Here is a 25,866-nt window from a genome sequence, read left to right on the forward strand (position 1 = left end):
AAGGGCTTGTGGAAGATGTCAATGGACAGTCTGTCTCCCGAGACAGAGAACGAGTGATCGAGAAAGGGGAGAGAAGTGTCCGAGATAGACCAAGTGAATTTGAGGGCTGGGTGGAAGTTTGAAGTAAAGTCGATGAAATTGATGAGCTCAGCATGGGTGCAGGAAGCAGCACCAATGTAGTCGTCAATGTACCGAAGGAAAAGTTGGGGAGCAGTACCAGAATTGGTTTGGGGCACAGACTGTTCCACATAACCAACAAAGAGGCAGGCATAGCTGGGTTCCACATAATCCAGCGTGTTGTGTTTCATCATCAATGATGCCCTCACCCACATCTCCTCCATCTCCCGCACTTCGGCCCTCACCCCATCCTCCTGCCACCACAACAGGGACAGAGTTCCCCTTGTTCTCACCTACCACCCCACCAGCCTCTGGATCCAGCACATTATCCTCCGCAACTTCCGCCACCTTCAACAGGACCCTACCACAAAGCACATCTTTCCCTCTCCACCCCTCTCCGCTTTCCGCAGGGATCGGTCCATCCACGACTCTCTGATCCACACGTCCATCCCCACGGATCTCCCACCTGGCACTTATCCATGTAAGCGTAAGTGCTACACCTGTCCCTACACCTCATCTCTTGCCACCATTCAGGGCCCCAAACAGTCCTTCCAGGTGAGGCAACACTTCACTTGTGATTCTGTTGGGGTCATCTATTGCATCCGGTGCTCCCGGTGTGGCCTCCTCTACATCGGTGAAACCGGACGCAGATTGAGGGACCACTTTGTCGAGCGCCTCCGCTCCGTCCGCCACAACAGACAGGATCTCCCGGTTGCCACCCACTTCAACCCTGCTTCCCATTCCCATTCGGATATGTCCATACATGGCCTCCTCTACTGCCATGATGAGGTTAAACACAGGTTGGAGGAGCAACACTTCATATACCGTCTAGGTAGTCTCCAGCCCCTTGGTATGAACATAGAATTCTCCAACTTCTGGTAATTCCCTCCCCCTCCCTTCCCCTATCCCTATTTCACTCTGCCCCCTCCCCCAGCTGCCTACCACCTCCCTCATGGTTCCGCCTCCTTCTGCTACCCATTGTGTTTTCCCCTATTCTTTCTCCACCTTTCCTGCCTACCACATCCCTGCCTCCCCTCCCCCACCCCTTTATCTTTCCCCTTACTGGTTTTTCACCTGGACCCTACCAGCCTTCTCCTTCCCGCCCTCCCCCCACCTTCCTTATAGGGCCTCTGCCCCTTCCCCCTACAGTCCTGACGAGGGGTTCCGGCCCGAAACATTGACTGATCGTTTCCACGGATGCTGCCCGACCTGCTGAGTTCCTCCAGCATGCTGTGACTGTTGACTGGAGATATTCGTTTTGTAGAATTGAGAAACTCAGATCGTGGATTTGAGAATAGATGGCATTCTCACCTAAAGCCGACTGATATCAAAACACTGCTGTTCAGCCTCTGCTGGGTTCATTATTTGGCGGAGTCCTTCTACCATGATGTGCGCTAGCAATATTAAAACCAAGTGTGGAGGAAAGGCAGGCTAATGTAGAGACAGTGATAAGCGTTTATTCATTTAAATTCCAAAAGAACATTGGTGGCTCAGCCAAGTGACACCGCGAGAAGTAACATCTTCTAAACTAGGACCCCATGATTAGTGTTAATCAGACATCCACCTTAAATAATACAAGTAACACAGAATTCCTGAGGCTATGAAAATAAACTTAACAAGCTTAAACAGAAAGCATTAGGAGACCACACTAAAAAGAGTGAGTTGTTTGAGAAAAACACAATGATTAAACAATTAATGATGCTCATTAAACAACATTTATCCATTTCAGCTGTTCTATAAACCTTGGCGCCCCATGGTTTCTGGCTCCCCACACAGGCCCAAAGAGCTCATTACTCTATCCTGCTGTTGGAAAACTGTGGAATGGTCCTCTTCTCCGAGAGCTTTGAACTATTCACATCAGAATCTACCTCAGTATGGCCCTTGCACCTCACTCTCTGCCTGCACTGCACTTTCTCTATAACTGCAATGCTATATTTTGTATTCTGTTAACACACATCAAAGTTGCTGGTGAACACAGCAGGCCAGGCAGCATCCTGCCATTTGATGCTGCCTGGCCTGCTGCGTTCACCAGCAACTTTGATGTGCGTTGCTTGAATTTCCAGCATCTGCAGAATTCCTCTTGTATGCGTTGTGTATTCTGTTATTGTTTTTCGCTTTTGTGGTACTGTGAACTTATGACAGTAATCTTTCACGTTTTGCATTGCATTGCTGCCACTAGACAACAAATTAAAAGCCATGTCTGTGATAATAAATCCGATTCTACTTCTGATTCTGGTTTTAATACAGTCCCAATGTGGCCTCCTCTACTTTGGCGAGACATGTCGTAAATTGGTGGACTGCTTCGTCAAGCACCTCCATTCCATCCTGGTGGCTAAACGTTATAATTCCAATTCACATTCCCATTCTGACATATCCATTCATAGCCTCCTCTTGTGCCAAGATGAGGCCACCCTCAAGGTGGAGGAGCAAAACCTTATTTTCTGTCTGGGTAGCTTCCAACCTGATGGCATGAATATCGATTTTTCCTTCCAATAAAAAAAATTCTCTCTCTCTCCCCTCTTCATCTATTTCCCAGTCTGGCCTCTTACCTCCTTCCCCTGGGCCCCCTCCTCTTTCCCTTTCACCTGTGGTCCATGCTCCTCTCCAATGAGATTTTTTTCTACTCCAGCCCTTGACCTTTCACACCCACCTGGCTTCACCTGTCACCTTCCAACCAGCCTCCTTCCCCTCCCCCCACCAAAGGGAAGTGATGGGCAGGTGCAGAGAAGAGAAGGAGTTATCATCGTCAGGTATCAGCCCAAAACATCAGATCTTTTCATTTCAATACATACTGTCTGACCTGTTGATTTCCTCCCGTACTTTGTGTGTTTTATTCTGAATTTAAAACATCTGCAGAATCTGTTGTGTGTTCATAATTTAGGCTTTTTTTGGGGAATGCAAATTATTTGATGCAGTGTGCCTGTGATACTGCTGCAGGTAATCTTTTCCTTACGCCCATCCCCACGTGTACTAGTGTACGTGACAATGAACTTCACTTGACTTGAGAAGAAGCCTTTGGCTGAAAACAATTAGACTTACGTTGGCGATCTCTGTCTCCAATTGCATGACAATTTCCATCTCCCTTGTGATGTCAGACTCATTCACTTTCAGACCTCTGTCCTTTCTGAGTAAGTTAACGACATTGTGCATGAACACGGTGTAAGCTTTGCATGCCTGTGTAAAAGTAAATTAAAAATTAAATGCGGCATCCTCTTCAGAAATCACTAGATTAGTTGGTAAACTCTCAAACCATAAGACATAGGAGCAGAATTAAGCTATTCAGCCCTTCCAGTATGCTCAGCTATTCTATCATGGCTGATTAATTATCGCTCTCAACCCCATTCTCATGCTTTCTCCCTGTACCCTTTGACACCCTTACTAATCACGGACCTATCAACCTCAGCTTTAAATATACCTAATGACTTGGCCTCTACAGATATCTGGCAATGAATTCCACAGATTCACCACCTGCTGGCTGAAGACATTCCTCCTCACCTCTGTTCTAAAGGGATGCCCTTCTCTTCTGAGGCTGTGTCCTCTGTCCTAGACTCCCCCACCATAAGAAGCATCATCTCCATGCCCAGTCTACACCTTCAATATTTGATACATTTCAACGTCTGAATAAAAATCTAATCTTTCTGAAAATGGAACCCTCTGAGCTTTGGCGTCATTTTAGTGAATTCTTCTTCAACATATTCCCCAAAGTCCTTGAACTCTTATAAAATGCTTCCCTCCCAAGCAGCTACCATAGTATGTTGAACAACCATATAACCAGGGCCGGACTTTAGGCAGGGCTAGGCTGGGCTGCAGCCCAGGGGCCCGAGCTGCAGAGGGGCCCAAAATAGGTAGCGATCATCATGGCGGACAAAAAAAAAGTACGAGAGTGGAGCACAGAAAAGAAAAAAGAAACAAGAAAAAGAGGACCGTGAGAAAGAAACATTAAAAAAGACATCGAAATCGACAGAATTTTTTAACCCTGTTCTCGATGATGCGGCAGTACCATCGCTGTTGTCACAGTCTGAGATCGGTGGACAAATGGAGACTTGTTCAACAGCTAGCGCTAGCACCAGCGTTAGCACAGGACCACCGTCCTTTCCACAGTCAGCAGCTAACGTTGAAGAGGCAGAGAACATGACTTTGGGATTCCCGACCACAGAGGCCTCCGAACAACCAAGTCTGGCCGCCATTAATGTTAACGTTACCGCTACTGAGGATCCTTACAGCACTGATCCTGCTCGCTGGGGAAAGGAAATGTTAGATGATTCAGTCCGAGCATACTGGGCTAAGAAAGGGCCGGAGTCCTGCTAGAATAGGGATATGGATATCAAAGCTTTGGAACGAGTATACAAACAGCAGAGACATTTTTTCTCCAATATCAAGGCAATGGCTCTTACATTCCCCTCCCACCGGCTGTGTGTTTTGTTTTGCATGCCACATCTTCAGTGATGGTAACTGTCAGTCCATCTTCTAACCTGGCTTTAGTGACTTGAAGCATGCCGCTGAGCGCATAGGAGAGCATGAAAATAGCGAACACCACAGGAAAACGATACTGACCAAATTGTGGCATTGCATTCTTCAGCACTTTGAAAGTGCAAGTGTTGCATTGCAAGCTGTAAATCTAGGCCTGTGTGATGCTGTGGATTTGGTGAGATCAATACGGGGATACATAGCAAGCTTGTGTGATCAATTTGATACTTTTGAGACCCAAGCTAAAACTATATCTCCAACAGTCTCACGTGTACAAAGAAGACCCCCAACGACAAAGAAAACATAAAGCCTTTCTGGATGAATCCACAACACCTGATGTTGGCTTGTCAGCCAGAGAAAAATTCTCAGCTACTGTTTTTTTGGTTGTGAAGGATAGAAAGCTTGCAGAAATTGATTGCAGATTTGCATCATATAATGACCTTAACAACACATTTGGCATTCTCTCTCTGTACAAGATCTGCGCAAGAGAGCATCTGATCTCTAAAGCAGATATTCAGCTGACCTGGAGTTAGACTTTGTGGAGGAGAGTGTCCATTTCAGGGAATTTGTAAGTGGCAAAGATATTACATCCGCAACAGAGCTTTTATGTTTCCTCAGAGAAAAAAACTTTCAGGTCATCTTCCCAAATGTAAGCATTGCTTTGAGGCTTTACCCGACTCTCCCTGTCACAAATGCAAGTGGTGAGTGATCTTTCTCCAAACTCACGCTAGTGAAGAATAGGCTCAGATCCGTAAAAAAAAGGAATCATCTTACTCTGATGTCACTTGAAAGTGATCTTGTTCAGAAACTGGATTTTAGTGATCTGATCAAGGACTTTGCTGCGAAGAAATCCAGAAGAACTAGGCTTTAATTTTGAAAAACAAGCATCTGACTTTGTAAATATCTCGGCTTGCGTGTCAGTGCTGTTCCTGTTTTTGTGGCAATAAGCTAATAGTTGACTGTTTACAAACCTAGTGAGTAATCAGTAGTCTTTACTCTGCAAGCCACATAGCACAGCAATAGGTTAGTATGTGCTAGATCTCATTTTTTGAAAAGATTGTTGGAGTATTGTCAAGTTTCCTAGTTTGCCATGGTGCCATCAATCTTGGCCTTTTTGTCTCTCATTTTCATTTTACTTTCACAGAACACACGGTTGAGAAAAATACCTAGATAAAATGCTTTGGCATTGTTTGAGAAATAAGCAAAAGCAGCAAAAGCTAAATAAGGATTTAAGATTGGGTACATCATAATTCACTTCCACATAACTTTACTAAGCCAACTAAGCCTAGGTCAATTTTTGAGTGCTTTAGATACTGTCCTTCAAACTAAGAATCTGCATTACCTGTACTTTCTGTCCTCCCTCTTAAGGCCTGTAAGTTTATAGCCTACGTATTGTATTAAACCAATGTCTTGCTCCACAGCTTTGATATTTAGACCAGTACGGCCTTTGCTTTTGTTCTTGCCTTTTTTTTGCTTGGTACAGCAGCATTTTACGGTGTCGGCAGGGGCCCATCAGGGCCTCCAGCCCAGGGCCCCGACCCCACTAAATCCAGCCCTGCATATGCTTATCGAAGAGTCTCTTAAATCTCCCTAATGTATCTGCCTCTAACTTCAAGTGTGGCAGAGCATTCCACACATTCATGCATTTTTTTCTGCAAATAAAAACGTACCTCTGACATCCCCCGCTATACTTTCTCCCAATCACCTTTGAATTATACATTCTCATATTAACATTTTCTGCATTGATTTAAAAGTGCTGGGTGGCCACAACTCTGCAATGTGCACAGAACATTACAGTACAGTACATTCTCTCCAGCCAATATCTTTTTAACCTACTCTGAGATCAATCCAATCCTTCCCTCCCTTCCATTTTTCTTTCATCCATATGCCAATCTACAAGCTTCTTAAATGTCCCTACTGTATCTGCCTCTACCATCAGCCCTGGCAATGCGTATCATGCACATAGCACTCTCTGTGTATTCTGTGGATGTGAACACCCAGATGGTATGTTGCCTTCCAGGTGCCAGAGTCAGGGACATTTCAGAACATGCCCACAGCATTTTGGAGTGGGAGGGAGAGCAGCCAGATATCTTGGTACATATTGGTACCAATGACATAGAAAGGAAAGGAAATGAGGTCCCGAAGAGAGAATTTGGAGAGCTGGACAGAACAATGAGAAGCAGGACCTCCAGGGTAGTAATGTCTGCATTGCTACTTGTGCTACATGTCATTGAGGGTTAAAACAAGATGATCTGGCAGATAATTGTGTGACTAAGAAGCAGGTGCTGGGGGCAAGGTTTCAGATTCTTGGATCACTTGGATCTCTTCTGGGGGAAGTATGACCTGTACAAAAGGGATGAGTTGCACCTGAACCCAAAGAGGATCAATATTCTCTCAGGCAAGTTTGTTAGAGCTGTTGGGAACAGTTTAAACTTATTGGGCAAGGGGATGGGAAACAGAGTGAGGGACTCAGGTTAGGACGGATGCTAAAAAAAAAACACAAAGATAGCATTCAGTCTGGCTGTTAGGAAGGGCAGTCAAATGAAAAAAATCAAAATTTCAGCCAGCAGGGTGAGTATCAGTGCATTCGGGATGCAGAATCAAAAATGGTAGCAAATGCAGTACTCAAAGTGTTTTAACTCAATGCATTAAGTACAAGAAATAAGGCGGATGATCTTGTGCACATCTACAGATTGCCAAGTATGATTTTGTGGCCTTCACTGAATCAGGGCTGATGGATGGTTGAAGTTGGGAGCCGAATGTCCAAAGTTACTTGTTGTATTGGAGGGATAGGAAGGTAGGCAGAGGGGGTCATGTGGCTCACTGGTAAAGAATGGCATCAAATCATTAGAAAGATGTGGCCTAGGATTGGAAGATGTGGAATCCTTTTGGGTTGAGTGAAGAAACTGCAAGAGTAAAAGGACCCTAATGCAGTTACATATAGTCCTCCCAACAATGGCTGGGAGGTGGACCACAGATTACAACAGGAAATAGAAAAGGCGTGTCAAAAGGGCAATGTTATTAAACATGGGAGATTTTAACATGCAGGTCAATTGGGAAAATCAGGTTGGTAATGGATCTCAAGAGAGTGAGTTGTTCGAATGCCTAAGAGATGGCTTTTTAGAGCAGTTTGTTGTTGAGCCTACTAGGGGATCAGCTAATTTGTATTGGGCATTATATAATGAACTAGAGGTAATTAGGGAGCTAAAGGTAAAGGAACCCTTAGGAGCCAGTGATCACAATATGATTGAGTTCAACCTGAAATTTGATATGGAGAAAGTAAAGGATAGGGTGAAAAAGTAGTCTGATGTAGCAGTATTTCAGTGGAGTAAAGGAAAGTGCAGTGGTATTAGATGGCCAAAGTAAGTTGGTTAGGGGATGCTAGCAGGGATGACAGCAGAGCAGCAATTGCTTGAGTTTCTGGGGAAAATGAGGAAGGAACAGGACATGTGTATTCCAAAAATGAAGAAATACTCAAATAGCAAAATAGCTCCACAGTGGCTGACAAGGGAAGTCAAAGCTAATATAAAAACAAAAGAGAGGGCATACAACAAAGCAAACATTTGCAGGAAGATAAAGGATTGGAAAGCTTTTAAAAACTTACAGAAAACAACTAAAAGAATCATTAGGATGGAGAAGTTGAAATATGAAAGTATGCTCGCAAACAATGTCAAAATGGATAGAAAAGGCTTTTTCAAGTATATAAAAAATAAAAGAGAGATGAGAGTGGATATAGGATGGCTAGAAAATGAGGCTAGAGAAATAATAACAGGGGACAAGGAGATGGTAGATGAACTGTGGATCACAATAGCAGTGTGCCAGGTGTTGAAGGGTGTGGAGGAAGAGAAGTGAGTTCAGTTACTATTACAAGGGAAAATGTGCTCAAAAAGCTGAAGGATCTAAAGGTGAATAAGTCACCTGGACCAGATGAACTGCACCCTAGGGTTCTGAAAAAGGTAGTGGTAGAGATTGTGGAGGCAATAGTAATGATCTTTCAGGAATCCTTGGACTCTGACATGGTTCCAGAGGGCTGAAAAATTGCAAATGTCACTCCAGTATTTAGGAAAGAATGAAGGGAGCAGAAAAGGAAATTATAGACCAATTAGCCACACCTCAGTGTTTGGAAAAATGTTGGAGTCAATTGTTAAGGATGAGGTTATGGAGTACTTGGTGTGACACAGGGCAAGATAGGACAAAGCTGTTTTCCTTTAGAGAAAATCTTGCCTGACAAACCAGTTGGAACTCTTTGAGGAGGTTACAAGTAGGATTGATAAAGGGGATGCAGTGGATGTGTATATTTGATTTTCAGAAGGCCTTTACCTAGGTGCCAAACATGAAGCAGCTTACTAAGTTAAGAGCCTGTGGTATTACAGAGAAGTTACTAGCATGGTTAGAGCATTGGCTGATTTGTAGTAGGTAATGAGTGGGAATAAAAGGATCCTTTACTAGCTGGCTGTTAGTGACTAGTGGCTTTCTGCAGGGATCGGTTTTGGGACCGCAGCTTTTTATGCTGTATATCAATGATTTAGATGATGGGATAGAATCCTTTGTTGCCAAGTCTGCAGATGATATGAAGATTGGTGGAGGGGCTGGTAATGTTGAGGAAACAGGAAGGCTGCAGAAGGACTTAGAAATATTAGGAGAATGGGCAATCAAATGGCAAATGAAACATAATGTTGTAAAATGCATGTTCTTGCACTTTGGTAGAAAAAATAAATGTGCAAACTATTTTCTAAATGGGGAGAAAATCCAAAAATCTGAGATACAAAGGGACTTGAGAGTCCTTGTGCAGTATACCCCAAAGGTTAACTTGTAGGTTGAACTGGTGGTGAGGAAGGCAAATGCAATCACAAACAATAGAAGCTCTGCAGATGCTGGAAATGCAAGCAACACACAAAGATGCTGGAGGAACTCAGCAAGTGAGGCAGCATCTATGTAAAAGAGTACAGTTGATGTTTTGGGCCGAGACCCTTCGGCAGGTCGCAAATGCAATGTTAGCACTCATTTCAAGATGTCCAGAACACAAGAACAAGGATGTAATGCTGAGGCTTTATAAAACATTGGTGAGGCCTCACCTTGAGTATTGTAAACAATTTTGCGCTCCTCGTCTAATAGACGTGCTGGCATTGGAGAGGGTTCAGAGAAGGTTCATGAGGATGAATCCAGGAATGAAAGGTTATCATATGAGAACTTTTGATGACTCTGGGCCTGTACTTACTGGAAATTACAAGGAAAAGGGGGGATCTTACCGAAAGCTTCTGAATGCTGAAAGGTCTAGACAGAGTAGATGTGGAAAGGATGTTTCCGATGGTGGAGGAGTCCAGGACAAGAGGGTACAGCCTTCGGATAGAAGGGTGCCATTTAAAACAGGAGTTGTGGAGAAATTTCTATCGTCAGAGGGTAGTGATTGTGGAATTTGTTACCACAGGTGGCTGTGGAGGCCAGGTCACTGGGTGTATTTAGGGCAGAGATTGATAGTTTCTTGATTGGCCATGGCATTAAAGAATACAAGAAGAAGGCCGGTGAGTGGGGCCGAGGAGGGGAAAAAGAGGATCAGCCATGATTGAATGGTGGAGCAGATTTGATGGACAAATGGCCTAATTCTATTCCTATGTCTTATGGTCTAATGGACATGTTGGAATGGGAGTGGGAAGTGGAATTAAAATGGTTGGGAGATCACACTTTTTCTGGCAGTCAGAGTGTAGGTACTCCGCGAAGCGGTCTTCCAACTTACATCGGGTCTCACCGATATACAGCAGTCCACACCAGGAGCACCAGATATAACAGATGACCCCAACAACCACACAGGTGAAGTGTTGCCTCACGTAGAAGGACTGTTTTAGGCACCGAATGGTAGTGAGGGAGAAGATGCAGGGGCACATGTAACACTTGTTCTGCTTGCAAGGGTAAGTGCCAGAGTGGAGATCAGTGGGGAGGGACAAATGGACGAGGGAGCCATGTAGGAAGCGATCCCTGTGGCTAGCAGAAAGTGGAGGTGGGGGTGAGGGAAAGAAATGCTTGGTCATGGATTCCCATTGGAGACAGTGGAAATTACGGAGAATTATGTGCTGGACGTGGAGGCTAGGGGGATGGAGGGTGAAAACGAGAAGATCCCTATCCCTGGTAGGGTGGTGTTAGGATGGCATGAAGGCCGACGTGCATAAAATGGAAGAGATGTGGTTGAGGGCAGTGTTGATGGTGGAGGAAGGGAAGCCCCTTTCCTTGAAGAAGAAGGATATCTCCTTCATTTTGAAATGAAAAGTCTCATCCTGAGAGCAGATGCGGCGGAGTTGGAGGAATTGAGAGAAGGTGTTGGCATTTTACCAAGTAACAAGGTGGGAAGAGGTATCACCCAGGTAGTCGTGACAGTCAGTGGGTTTAAAACAGACATTAGCTGTCTCCAGAGATAGAGACAGAGACGGAGAGATCAAGAAATTGAGGGAGGTGTTGGAAATAGACTGGGTAAATTTGAAGGCAGGGTGGAAGTTGGAGGCAACATTGATGAAGTTAACGAGCTCCACATGGTGCCGGAAGCAGCATCAATGTAGTTGTCAATGTAGCGTAGGAAAAGTTGGAGGTAATACCAGTTTAGGCTTGGAACATAGACTGTACCAACAAACAGGTAGGCATAGCTGGGACCAATGTGAGTGCCCATGGCTACAGCTTTTGTTTGAAGGTAGTGGGAGGAGTGGAAGGAGTGAGGACAATTTCCACCAGACAGATGAGAGTGGTCATGGAGGGGAACTGGTTGGGTCTGGTGTCGAGAAAGAAATGGAGAGTTTTGAGGCCTTCCTGGTGGGGGATGGAGGTGTACAGGGACTGGACGTTGTCGAAAACTTTACTTCAATTACCTTAAAATATATACCCTCATATCAGCCATTTCTGCCTTCTGAAAAAGGCACTGACTGTCCACTCTATTGATGCTTCCTATTGTTTTGTACCTGAAGTTACATCAAATCAATTTACTGACCTATCACCTTTCATGACTACCTGTATCCCAAAGGACATCATCTTCATAAATTCTAATTGTGTTTGTAACAGGGGAAACTATTGGCATGAATGTGCACGGCAAGATCCTCCACAGCTTCTGAGATGCTCAAACCACCCTGTCTGGCACCAACATTCATTCCATTGTAAAAATCACTTGGATCACATTTCTTCCCCATTTTGATATTTGGTCTAAACAAGAACTGAACCTCTTGACCGTGCTTGCATGCTTTAGTGTATTGAGTTGCTGCCACATTATGGGCTGATGTATGTTTATCCATAGTTCCTTGAGCATGGCTTTTTTGAAACTTTGATGCTGCTTTTGTCATTTGTCAGGTGAAAGGATAAGATGGTGGAAACAGAGTTTGATAGGCTCTTGGTTAGTAAGGGCATCAAAGGTTATAGAGAGAAGGCAGGAGCATTGGGTTGAAGGGATTATAAATCAGCCATGATGCAATGGTTGATCAGACTCGATGTTCTGGATGGCTTAATTCTGCTCAATATCATGTGGTTTTATGATCTTATGGTTTCAAACTGCAGATGCTACAAAGGCTAGGGAAGTCATTTTGTGATGAAGAGAAGGAGGAATTCCTTTGCCTTTCAGAGAGTAGAGTCAGTGAATACACTCAAGGCTGAGATTGACAAGTCATAGATTCATAGAACACTACAGTACAGAAATGGGCCCTTCAGCCCATCTAGTCTGTGCAGACCTGGTCTTCAGCCTAACCCCATCCTTCCCATCCATGTCCCTACCCAAATTTCTCTTCAATGTCACAATTAAACCCGCATTCACCACTTCCACAGGCAGCACCTTGTTCAAGTGCATCGTTTTCTGAGTGGAGAAATTCCCTCTCAAATTCCCCATGAATATTTCACCTTTCACTCTAAACCTTGACCTCTAGCGTTAGTCTCCAATTATGGCATGATCGGGAAGTTAAGGGTTATGGGGAGTGGGCAGAAGACCAAGATTGCATCAACCAGGATACAATTGAATATAAACAGACTAGCCCACTCTTGATCTTGTACAGCATGTTCCCATTTTCCTTGGCTATGATTTTAGGATAATAAGCTGGCCATTTAGAATTCCAAAAAAAAAGGTTTTTTTTGATGATGTGTCTTCAACATAAAACATTAACTGCCTATGCTTCCACAGATGCTATTTGGACCTGCTGAGTGTTTACATAGAATCTTTGGTTTTCTCTTCAGATTTTCAGCACCTGCAATTTTTTTTTAATTTTCAAAACCCAGCGATCATGAAGAAGGCACACAAATGGCTACATTTCATGAGGAATTTAAGGAAATTTGGTATGTCACCAAAGACGCTAGTAAATTTCTACCAATGTACAGAGGGGGAGCATTCTGACTGGTTGCAATACCCTCTGGTATGGAGGCTCCAATGCACAGGATTTGAAAGAGACTGCAGAAGGCTGTAGACTCAGCCCAGCCAGGCCCATCACAGGCACAACCTTCTCCATCGTCAAGGACATCTTCAAAAGATGGTGCTTCAAGAAGGCGGTATCCATTATTAAGTACCCTTATCCTGTCCTCTTCAATGTTTAAAGTAAATTTATTATCAGAGAATGTTTATGTCACCATATGCTCCCTTGCCATTAATTTTCTTGCTGTATTTTCAGGAAAATAATGAAATACAACAGAATTTATGAAAACCTATACACATCAAAGACTGACAAACATCCGATTTGAAAAAGATAGATCATGTAAATATTAAATTATCAGTAAAAAGATAACTAATATTGAGAACATGAGTTGTAGAGTCCTTGAAAGTAAGTCCATAGTTTGTGGAATCATTTCAGCGTTCAGCATTGAGATGAGTGAAGTTGGGTAAACGCTGGTTCAGCAGCCTGACAGTTGTAGGGTAATAACTGTCAGATCCGTCTCTATTTCCTGAGGAGACTGAGGTCCTTTAACATCTGCCGGACGATGCTGAGGATGTTCTATGAGTCTGTGGTAGCCAGTGCTATCATGTTTGCTGTTGTGTGCTGAGGCAGCAGACACCAACAGAATCAACAAACTCATTCGTAAGGCCAGTGATGTTGTGGGGATGGAACTGGACTCTCTCACGGTGGTGTCTGAAAAGAGGATGCTGTCTAAGTTACATGCCATCTTGGTCAATGTCTCCCATCCACTATATAATGTACTGGTTGGGCACAGGAGTACATTCAGCCAGAGACTCATTCCACCGAGATGCAACACAGAGCGTCATAGGAAGTCATTCCTGCCTGTGGCCATCAAACTTTATAACTCCTCCCTTGGAGGGTCAGACACCCTGTGCCAATAGGCTGGTCCTGGACTTATTTCATAATTTACTGGCATAATTTACATATTACTATTTAACTATTTATGGTTTTATTACTATTTATTATTTATGGTGCAACTGTAACGAAAACCAATTTCCCCCGGGATCAATAAAGTATGACTATGACTATGACTATTAAACCTGGTGGTGAGGAAACAAAGGCTCCTATACTTTCTGCCCAAAGGCAGTGTGAGGAGAGACTATTGATGATGAGGGTTATTGATGATGGATGCCGACTTCCTGTAGCAGGGTTTCTAGTAAATGTGTTCCATGGTGGGGATGGCTTTGCCTGTGATAGACTGGACTGTATCCACCGCTTTTTTGTTGAGCTTTCCATTCTTGGGATATTGGCATTTCTGCACCCAGCCATGATGCAGCCAGTCAGGATGTACTCCGTTGTGCATCTACAGATGTTTTTCAAAGTTTTAGGTGACGTGCAGAATCTGTGCAAACTTCACAGAAAATAGAAATGCTCTTGTTCCTTCTTGTGTGCTGGTCCCAGGACACATCCTTTTCTCATTCTTACCATCGGGGGGAGGAACAGGAGCCTGAAGACGCACTCTCAGCACTCCGGAAACAATTATTTTCCCTCTGTCATCAGATTTCTAAACAATATGAACTAATGCACACTATTTCACTCTTCCTCTTTTACATTATTTATTTACTTATCAGCGTAACTTGCAGCAATCTTTTGTTGTCTTACTGCCACAAATTTCAATAATAAACCCAATTCTGATTCTGAAATCTCTTTGCTGAGGTGGTTGCCAGTCTCCGAGGTTCTTTGCATTGAGGGTAGTGGGCCTACTTAGTTCATTCAATGGAATGGTAATCAAGTGGTAGGGGACTTTCATAAGGAAATGGATGGAGGATTAGTGATGTTATTGAATTGTGGAGCAGACTCAAGGGGTGAAGAGCCTACTAGAAGCTCAAGGGAGTTGCTGTAACCCTCTATTCCTCAGCCTGGACTTCAGGAGACAATCCCTTGACGTCAATATTAACTGGAGGTCAAAGCCCGGATCTCTGTGAGTCCCAGCCAGGGACAGGAGTTCTCAGGCCTGATGTCCATGAGTCTGAGTCCAGGCCAGGGACTGAAGGTTGGGGAGTGTAGGGGTGATGATGTCTGTGTGTTGGTGAACCCAGGCTAGGGGTCAGAGGCCCTATTTCTGTGAGTCTATAAGTCCAGGCAGAGACTGGATGTTGGAAGGCTGAAGTCTGTGAATCTGTGAGTCCAGGCCAGAGCCTGGAGGTTGGAGAACAGACGTCTGTTAATTTGTGAGTTCAGGCCATAGAAAGGAGGTTAGAAGTCTGATGTCTGTGAGTCCAGGCCAAGGACTGGGTCAGAGGCCCGGAAGTGGTCTGCCCTGGGGTTTGAGGCCTATCTGTGTGTGTATGGGGTGGGTGGTCAGTAGGAAGGTGGGAGGCTTGTTTACTGTTGTTGTTGCTTGCATTGTTCTACTGAAACTTGTGGACATGGTATTTTGGCACCAGAAAGTATGGTGAGACTTGTGGTTGCCTCCAGCACATCCCTAATTGGTTGTTAATACAAAACCATGCATTTCACTGTATGCTTTGAGTTATATGTGATAAATAAATGAATCTGTGTCTGAAAATAATTGTACTGAATAACATTAATCTACAATGAACAGATCGAGCAGAGATTCCCACAGCAGAGTTGGATTCAGTGTCAACCTTTACTCTGGATACAAACTCTGGTGTTTAATGCCTGTCTGGAATTCTGAAACATGTTCAAGATCAATTAAATTGAAGTAAAACAGACTAAAAATGTACCACATTAGTGAGGCAATGTTGTCAAATAGTGGCTGGCAACTCAACACAGATGTGGCCAAATCCACAGACGGAGTCGTTCACATTAACTTCAGCAGAAAACTCTGGACCGATAACAGAGGCACATGCTTATCACCTGTGAATACTTAACTAACTGCCATAAATTAGCCCAGGAAGTAAAGTATTCGATTGATCAACGAACACTTGCACACTGTTGTTTGTCTCACTAATGTTAAGCACTCACTTGCAAAATGTGTGAACATAACCCCATTTGGGGTGTCTGGCATTCATTTGTCAGTTATGGAAACTGGCCACATCTGGGTCCCAATTAGCTGCATATGGTGAATGTCTTCAACTACTCTCTGTTGGAAAGGACTGGAATTAACAGTTAGGAGTTGAATATTTGGCACATCTTTGAAACAATGATGAGACAAAACAGTTTCTATGTGAGGTGAAATCCACTGAAGGCTGTTGCATGGAAAACAAGAAGCAGGTCTAAGTTAAAATTTCTAAGCTATTTATTTATTGATTGATTGATTGATTGCAGCATGGAATAGGCTCTCTGGGCCTTCGAGCCACACCATCCAATTTAATCTGAGGCTATTCACAGGAAAATTTACAATGACCAATTAACCTACCAACAGATACATCCTGGACTGTGTGAGGAAACTGGAGCATACAGTCATGGAGAAAATGTACACACTCCTTACAGGCAGCGGCAGGAAATGACTCCAGGTTACCTGTACTGTAAAGAGTTGTGCTAAGCACTACACTACCATGCTGCCCCAAAGCATTACCAAAGTATGCTACCATCGCAGAAAGTATGTTACCATATACTTCCTGCAGATCCATTTTCTTGCACGCACAGGAAAAAAAGAAATAAAATAGAACTTAATGAAAAACTTTACAAAAAACAGACTCAGACTGCCAAACACCAATCAGCAAAAGGTGACGAACTATACAAAGAACACAGCGTGTAAAGAATCCCAGAAAGTGAGTCTGCAGGTCATAGAATCTGTTCAGAGTTGAGGTGAGTGAAGTTATCCATGCTGGTTCAGGAGTCTGATGGATGGTTGAAAGGTACTAAGTCTTCCTGAACCCAGTGGTGTGGGACCTAAGACTCCCGTACCTCCTGCCCAATGGTAGTAGCCAGAAGGGATCATGGTTTGGATAGTGGGGATCGTCAATGATGGATGCTGCTTTCTTGTGGCAGCATACCACGTAAATGTACTCAGTGGTGGGGATCGCGTTGCCGGTGATAGACTGGCTATATCTACTGCTTTCTGTATCCATGCATGAATTTAGTTAGCACCTTTCCAAACATCCCCAAGTCCTGGGTAGTTAATGAATTACTTTGGATGTGCAGTACTGCTGCAATGGAGGGAAAAGGACAGACGATTTGTCCAAAAGATTCCACAAACAGCAACAGGATAATGATTGATAAATCAGTAAATTGCTCGATTATTGTCACATGTACTGAGGTATAGGGAAAAAATGTGTCTTGTACAGATCATTTCATTAAAGAGTTAGATTTACAGAGAGAAAGGACAATGCAGGTCAACAATAAGGTGTAAATCATAAAGAGGTAGACTTTGAGGTTAAGAGTCCATCTCATCCTACGAGGTCTATGTGACATCAATGGTTCAACAGCAAGATAGAAGCTGTCCTCTGGCCTGGGGAAAATGTATTTTCAAGCTTTTGCATCTTCTTGGGTGGGGGGTTGCAGATATGCCACTACCAACAGAGATAAGAGTGTAAGGCACTTCTTCCCTATGCCAGAGTGCAGATCAGACTTAAGAAAGGTGCAGCACCTGCTTAGCACCCCCCCCCCCAGATGAGGGTCACATGAAGCCATGGAAGCAGGTGGTGATGGATGTATGAGCAGCTGGTGCATATCACAAGTCCTGGTTATGCTACCATTGACGCCAGGCAGACAATCTCTGAAGAGCACTAATAATGGCTGGGATCACCTGTTTTGTAAAGACACTGCCCAGAAGGCAGCAATGGCAAGCTACTAATGTAGAAGATTTTGCCAAGAACCGTCATGGTCACCATGATCGCCTACGTCATATGGCATGGCACAGATGATAATGATATATCTTCTGTCCGATGGAAATGTGGACAAGAGAGAATGGCTGTGGTAGGTGAGTCTTTGATTATATTGGCTGCTCTACCAAGCCAGTGAGAGATGTAGACCAAGCCCATGGAAGGAAGGTTGGTTTCCCTGCTGTGCTGAGCTGTGTGAACAACACTCTGCAACTTTCCTGTGGTCAGGGGCAGAGCATTTGTCACACCTAGTTTGTAATTACCCCATCTATACCCCTCAGACATGTTGGTATGGCTGGGATAGATAGGGTAAATACAAGCAGGCTTTTTCCACCGAGCTTGGTGAGACTTGAACGAGAGGTGATGTGTCAAGGGTGAAAGCTGAAATATTTAAGGGGAATATGAGGGGCAACTTCTTCACTCAGAGGGTGGCAAAAATATAGAATAAGCTGCCAACAAAAGTGGTAGATGTGGTTCTGATTTCAACTTTTAAGAGAAATTTGCTTAGGTACCTATATGGGAGGGGATTGGAGGTCCATGGTCCAGGTGCAGGTCGACAGAACTAGACAGATTCTACAAGAGGAGAGGCTGTACTTGATTTGGTATTGGAAATGAACCTAGTCAGGTGTCACATTTCTCAGTGGGAGAGCATTTGGAGATAGTCAACATAATTCTATCTCTTTTACAATAGCATTGGAGAGAGAGATAGGAACAGACAAGTTAGAAAAGCATTTAATTGGAGTAAGGGGAATTATGAGGCTATCAGGCAGGAAATTGGAAGCTTAAATTGGGAATAGATGTTCTCAGGGAAAAGTACGGAAGAAATGTGGCAAATGTTCAGGGGATATTTGTGTGGAGTTCTGCATAGGTACGTTCCAATGAGACAGGGAAGTTATGGTAGGGTACAGGAACTGTGGTGTGCAAAGGCTGTAATAAATCTATTCAAGAAGAAAAGAAAAGCTTACAAAAGGTTCAGAGAGCTACGTTATGTTAGAGATCTAGAAGATTATAAGGCTAATAGGAAGGAGATTAAGAAGGAAATTAGAAGAGCCAGAAGGGGCCATGAGAAGGACTTGGCGGGCAGGATTAAGGAAAACCCCAAGGCATTCTACAAGTATGTGAAGAGCAAGAGGATAAGACGTGAAAGAATAGGACCTATCAAGTGTGACAGTGGGAAAGTATGTATGGAACTGAAGGAAATAGCAGAGGCACTTAATGAATACTTTACTTCATTATTCACAATGGAAAAGGATCTTGGTGATTTTAGTAACACACATCAAAGTTGCTGGTGAATGCAGCAGGCCAGGCAACATCTCTAGGAAGAGGTTCTGATGAAGGGTCTCGGCCCAAAACGTTGACTGTACCTCTTCCTAGAGATGCTGCCTGGCCTGCTGCATTCACCAGCAACTTTGATGAGTGTTGCTTGAATTTCCAGCATCTGCAGAATTCCTTGTGTTTGGTGATTGTAGTGATGACTTGCAGCAGACTGAAAAGCTTGAGCATGTACATAGTCAGAAAGAGGATGTGCTGGAGCTTTTGGAAAGCATCAAATTTGATAAGTCGCTGGGACCAGAAGAGATGTACCCCAGGCTACTGTGGAAGGCAAGGGAGGAGATTGCTGAGCCTCTGGCGATGATCTTTGCGTCATCAATAGCGATAGGAGAGGTTACGGAGGATTGCGGATGTTGTTTCTTTATTCAAGAAAGTGAGTAGAGATAGCCCAGGAAATTATAGACCAGTGAGTCTTACCTCAGTGGTTGGTAAGTTGATGGAGAAGATCCTGAGAGGCAGGATTTATGAACGCTTGGAGAGGTATAATATGATAGGAACAGTCAGCATGGCTTTGTCAAGGGCAGGTCGTGCCTTACGAGCCTGATTGAATTTTTTGAGGATGTGACTAAAGACATTGATGAAGGAAGAGCAGTAGATGTAGTGTATATGGATTTCAGAAAGGCATTTGATAAGGTACCCCATGCAAGGCTTATTGAGAAAGTATGGAGGCTTGGGATCCAAGGGGATATTGCTTTGTGGATCTAGAATTGGCTACAGAAGGCAAAGAATGGTTGTAGACAGGTCATATTCTGCATGGAGGTCGGTCACCAGTGGAGTGCCTCAGGGATCTGTTCTGGGACCCATAATCTTCATGATTTTTATAAATGACCTGGATGAGGAAGTGGACAGATAGATTAGTAAGTTTGCTGATGACACAAAGATTAGAGGTGTTGTGGATAGTGTGGAGGGTTGTCAGAGGTTACAACGAGATATTAATAGGATGCAAAACTGGGCTGAGAAGTGGCAGATGGAGTTCAACCCAGATAAATGTGCAGTGGTTCATTCTGGTAGGTCAAATATGATGGCAGAATATAGTATTAATGGTAAGACTCTTGGCAGTGTGGAGGATCAGAGGGATCTTGTAATCTGACTCCATAGGACACTCAAAGCAGCTGCACAGGTTGACTCTGTGGTTAAGAAGGTGTATGGTGCATTGGCCTTCATTAGTCATGGAATTGAATTTAGAAGTCGAGAGGTAATGTTGCAGGACCCTATTCAGACCCCACTTGGGGTACTATGCTCAGTTCTGGTTGCCTCACTATAGGAAGGATGTGGAAGCCATAGAAAGGGTGCAGAGGAGATTTACAAAGATGTTGCCTGGATTGGGGAGAATGCCTTATGAGAATAGGTTGAGTGAACTTGGCCATTTCTCCTTGGAGCAACGGAGGATGAGAGTGACCTGATAGAGGTGTATAAGATGATGAGAGGCATTGATTGTGTGGATAGTCAGAGGCTTTTTCCCAGGGCTGAAATGGTTGCCACAAGAGGACACAGGTTTAAGGTGCTGGGGAGTAGGTACAGAGGAGATGTCAGGGGTAAGTTTTTTACTCAGAGTGGTGAGTGCATGGAATGGGCTGCTGGCAACGGTGGTGGAGCCAAGTAATTTCAAAGGTAGGGACATGTTCAGCACAACTTTGTGAGCCGAAGGGCCTGTATTGTGCTGTAGGTTTTCTATGTTCTATGTTCTATTAATAGTTCAGTACAGATTACATGGGCCGAAGGCCCTGTTTCTGTTCTCTATGACTCCATGACCAAGCCATGATGCATTTGGAGAGATAACTTTCTCTGTTGCATTGGTAAAAGCAGGTGATAGATTGGGAAAATCAGATTGGTGCTAGATCCCTTAATACCATCTCCATAGCAAAGAAAGTCCATCAGTGTCTCTACTTTCTGCAAAGGCAGAGAAAAGTCCATCTCCCACACCCCATCCTCACCACATTCTACAGAGGTTGTATTGAGAGCATCCTGAGCAGCTGCATCACTGCCTGGTCTGGAAATTACACCATCTCGCATCGCCAGACCCCGCAGTGGATAGTGAGGTCAGCTGAGAAGATCATTGGCGTCTCTCTTCCCGCCACTACAGACTTTTACACCACACGCTGCATCCACAAAGCAAACAGCATTATGAAGGATTCCATGCACCCCTCATAAAACTCTTCTCCCTCCTGCCATCTGGCAAAAGGCACCGAAGCTTTTGGGCTCTCACGACCAGACTATGTAACAGTTTCTTCTCCCAAGCCATCAGACTCCTCAATACCCAGAGCCTGGACAGACACCAACCTACTGCCCTCTACTGTGCCTATTGTCTTGTTTATTATTTATTGTAATGCCTGCATTGTTTTGTGCACTTTATGCAGTCCTGGGTAGGTCTGTAGTCTAGTGTAGTTTTTGTGTTGTTTCATGTAGTTTAGTGTAGTTTTTGTATTGTCTCATGTAGCAGCATGGTCCTGAAAACCGTTGTCTTGTTTTTACTGTGTACTGTACCAGCAGTTACGGTCAAAATGACAATAAAAAGTGACTTGACTTGACTTGACTTTTAGAAATTTGTAGAATGCCTACAAGATGGATTTTTAGGGCAACTTGTGGTTGAGTCCAATAAGGGAAAGGCAATTCTGGATTAGGTGTTGTGTAATTTGATTTGGAAGGTTAAGGTGAAGGAACCCTTAGGAGACAGTGATGATATCATGATAAAATTCATCCTGCAGTTTGCGAAGGAAAAGATGAAGTCAGATATATCAGTATTATAGTGGAGTAAGGGGAATTGCAGAGGCACGAGAGAAGAGTTGGCAAACCTGATTTGAAGGGGACAGTAACAGGGATGACGCAGGACAGCAATGACAGGAGTCTCTGGATCCAATTCAGAAGATAGATCAGTCCCAAAGATGAAGAACTATTCTAAAGGGAGGATGATGAAACTGTGGCTCACAAGGGAAGTTAAAGACAGCATAAAAGCAGAATGAGGGCATATAATATAGCAAAATCAGTGGAAAGTTAGAGGATTGGAAAGCTTTTAAAATCCAACAGAAGGCAACTAAAATAGCCATAAAGAGAGAAAAGATTAAATATTGAAGCTAGCCAATAGGATAAAAGAGGATACAAAAACATTTTTCAGGCATATTAAGAATAAAAGATAGATAGATCAGAGTGGATTTTGGACCATTGGAAAATGACACAAGAGAGGCAATAATGGGAGAAAAGGAAATGGCAGATTAACTTAAATAAGTATGTTACATCAGTCTTCACTGTGGAAGACATTAACAGAATGCCAGAAATGTGAGTGTCAGTGAGGAGAAGTGAGTGTCATTGCTATTACTGAAGAAAAGGTGCTTGGGAAGCTGAAAAGTCTGAGGGTAGATTTTTAGGAAGTCACCAGCACCAGATGGACCTCAGGTTCTGAAAGAAGTAACCGAAGAGATTGTGGAGGCATTAGTAATGATCGTTCAACAATCACTCGACTCTAGAATGGTTCCGGTGGACTGGAAAATTGCAAATGTCACTCCACTCTATAAGAAGGGAAAGACGCAGAAAAAAGGAAATCATAGGCCAGTTAGCCAGGCCTCAGTGGTTGGGAAGATGTTGGAGTCCATTATTAAGAATGAGATTTTATGGTACTCGGAGGTGCAGGATAAAGTAGATTGGATGTGGCGTCAACAGAGCTCTACCAAGAAGCATTTCTTGCTGCTCAGCAGCAGTTATTTAAAAAGGGAGCTTCGAGAATGTTTGTCCATTGTACGTGGCCTATCAATGGCAGAGCTTTACCAACTAAACAAAAGTACCGAAGGAATAAGCGAAGCATCCATTGTCAGGGTGGCCATTGTACAGGAGTAGGTCAGTGGCAAGAGTGGAGACAGGCTTTGGCTCAAAAGAGGCTTCAGCTTGGAAGAAGCATTGGCTCAATGTAAAGCGTCTGTTAAGATCTCCTTTTGGATGTCGGAGAACTGGGAGACCCAGAGTCTCCTGGGGATCTACACTTGCATGAAGTGCATCCAGCTGCAGTTCCTTGAAGACCGTGTCAGGCATCTGGAACAGAGCTGGATGAACTTCAGGAGAGCAAAGATATAATTGATCGAAGTTACAGGGAAGTAGCCACCCTGATGTTGCAGAAGGCAAGTAGCTGGGTGACCGTCAGCAGAAGTGGAAATAGGCCGTTAGAGCAGAGCACCCCTATAGCCATTCCCCTCAAAAACAAGTATACCGCTTTGGATAATTTTGTGGGAGATGTTATGGTAGTCATGGGAGATTTTAACATGCAGATTGATTGAGAAAATCAGGTTGGTAATGGATCCCAAGAGAGTGAGTTTGCTGAATGCCTAAGAGATAGCTTTTCAGAGCAGTTTGTTGTTCAGCCTAATAAGGGATCATTTATACTGGATTGGATATTATGAAATGAACTGGAGGCGATTAGGGAGCTTAAGGTAAAAGAACCCTTAGGAACCAGTGATCACAATATAACTATGGTCAACTTGAAATTTGATAGGGAGAAAGTAAAGTCTGATGTAGCAGTATTTCAGTGGAGTAAGGGAAATTACAGTGCTGAGAGGGGCTTTGGCCAAAGTAAATTGGAAACAGCTGCTGGCAGGGGTGACAGCAGAGCAGCAATGGTGTGCGTTTCTGGGAAAAATGAGGAAGGTGCAGGACATGTGTATTCCAAAAATGAATAAACACTCAAATGGTAAGATAGCACAACCGTGGCTGACAAGGGAAGTCAATGTTATTGTAAAAGCAAAAGAAAGGGCATACAACAAAGCTAGAATTAGCGGGAAGATGGAGGATTGGGAAACTTTTAAAAACCAACAGAGAGCAACTAGAAAAATCTATTAAAAGGGAAAGGATGAAATATGAAAGCAAGGAGGCCAACAATATCAAAGTGGATAGTAAAAGTTTTTTCAACTATATGAAAAATAAAAGAGAAATGAGAGTGAATATAGGACCGCTAGAAAATGAGGTACAATAACAGGGGACAAGGAGATGGCTGAGGAACTAAATGAGTACTTTGCATCAGTCTTCACTGCGGAAGACACTAGCAGTATGCTTGATGTTGTAGTGTGTGAAGGAAGAGAAGTGGGTGCAGCTACTGATACAAGAGAGAAGGTGCTCAAAAAGCTGAAAGACCTAAAGATACTTAAGTCACCCAGACCAAAGGAACTGCACCCTAGGGTTCTGAAACAGGTAGCATTAGAGATTGTGGTGGCAATAGAAATGATCTTTCAAAAATCATTGGACTCTGGCATGGTGCCCAGAGGACTGGAAAATTGCAAATGTTACTTCACTCTTTAAGAAAGGAGGAAGGCTGCAGAAAGGAAATTATAGACCAGTTAGCCTGACCTCTGGCTTGGAAGTTGTTGGAGTCAATTGTTAAGGATAAGGTGATAGAACATTTGGTGACACAGAACAAGATAGTACAAAGTCAGCATGGCTTCCTTCAGGGAAAATCTTACCTGACAAACCTGTTGGAATTCTTTGAGGAGATTACAAGTAGGATAGATAAAGTGGATGCAGTTGATGTTATATATTTGGATTTTCAGAAGGCCGTTGACAAGGTGCCGCACATGAGACTGTTTACCAAGTTAAGAGCCCATGGTATTACAGGAAAGTTACTAACATGTTTAGAGCATTGGCTCAGTGGTAGGAAGCAGTGAGTGGGAATAAACAGCTCCTTTTCTGGTTGGCTGCCAGTGACTAGTGGTTTTCATCATGGTTCAGTGTTGGGACCACTTCTTTTTATACTGTATATAAATGATTTAGATAATGGAATAGATGGCTTTATTGCCAAGTTTGCAGATGATATGAAGATTGGTGCAGAGGCAGATAATGTTGAGGAAACAGGTGGGATGCAGAAGGACTTGGACAGATTAGGAGAATGGGCAAGAAAGTGGTAAATGAAATACAATCTTGGAAAATACATGGTTATGCACTTTGAAAATAGAAATAAATGTGCATATTATTTTCTAAACAGGGAGAAAATCCAAAAATCTGAGATACAGAGGGACTTGAGAGTCCTTCTGCAGAACACTCTGAACGTTAACTTGCAGGTTGAGTCGGTGGTGAGCAAGGCAAATGCCATGTTAACATTCATTTCAAGAGGTCTAGGATATAAGAGCAAGGATGTGAAGCCGTGGCTTTACGAGGCACTTGTGCGGCCTCGCCTTGAGTATTGTGGCAGTTTTGAGCCCCTCATCTTAGAAAAGATGTGCTGGCATTTGAGAGGGTCAAGAGGAGGTTCACAAAGTTGATTCCCGGAATGAAAGGGTTATCATAAGAGGAACGTTTCATGGCTCTGGGTCTGTACTCACTGGAATTCAGAAGGATTGGGGGGGGGGGGGGGGCGGGGATCTTATTGAAACCTTTCGAAGGCCTAAACAGAGTAGATGTGGAAAGGATGTTTCCCATGGTAGGAGAGTCTAAAACAACAGGGGATAGCTTCAGGATAGACGGGCACCATTTCAAAACAAAGCTGTGGAGAAATTTCTTTAGCCAAAGGGTGGTGAACCTATGGGATTTATTGCCACATGCAACTGTGGAGGTCAGGTCATTGGGTGTACTTAAGTCAGATATTGATAGGTTCTTGATTGGACATGGTATCAAAGGCTAAGGGAAGAAGGCTGGGAAATGGGGTTGAGGAGGAGATAGAAAAAAAAGATCAGCCATAATTGAATGGCAGACCAGACTTGATGGGCCAAATGGCCTAATTCTGCTCCTATGTCTTATGGTATTCTGGTCTTATAGTCCAAAGTCAGCATTGTTTCCATAAGGTAAAATCTTGGCTGATAAATCTGCTGGAATTATTTGAGAAAATAGTAGGAAGGATAGACAAA

The 25,866-nt window shown here is 43.6% G+C and overlaps 1 protein-coding gene across 3 annotated transcripts in view; it reads right to left on the bottom strand.

Moving 5' to 3' along the window:
• Positions 1-25,866, bottom strand: part of LOC140196167 (neprilysin-like) — a 303,855-nt gene that overhangs the window by 130,121 nt on the left and 147,868 nt on the right. For all 3 annotated transcript variants that reach the window (XM_072254924.1, XM_072254921.1, XM_072254923.1), the window contains exon 9: positions 3,157-3,291. In XM_072254924.1, the coding sequence (XP_072111025.1) occupies positions 3,157-3,291 (135 nt within the window). The remainder of the gene's footprint in view (positions 1-3,156; positions 3,292-25,866) is intronic.

Source organism: Mobula birostris, chromosome 4 (assembly GCF_030028105.1).
Source record: "Mobula birostris isolate sMobBir1 chromosome 4, sMobBir1.hap1, whole genome shotgun sequence".
Lineage (NCBI taxonomy): Eukaryota > Metazoa > Chordata > Chondrichthyes > Myliobatiformes > Myliobatidae > Mobula > Mobula birostris.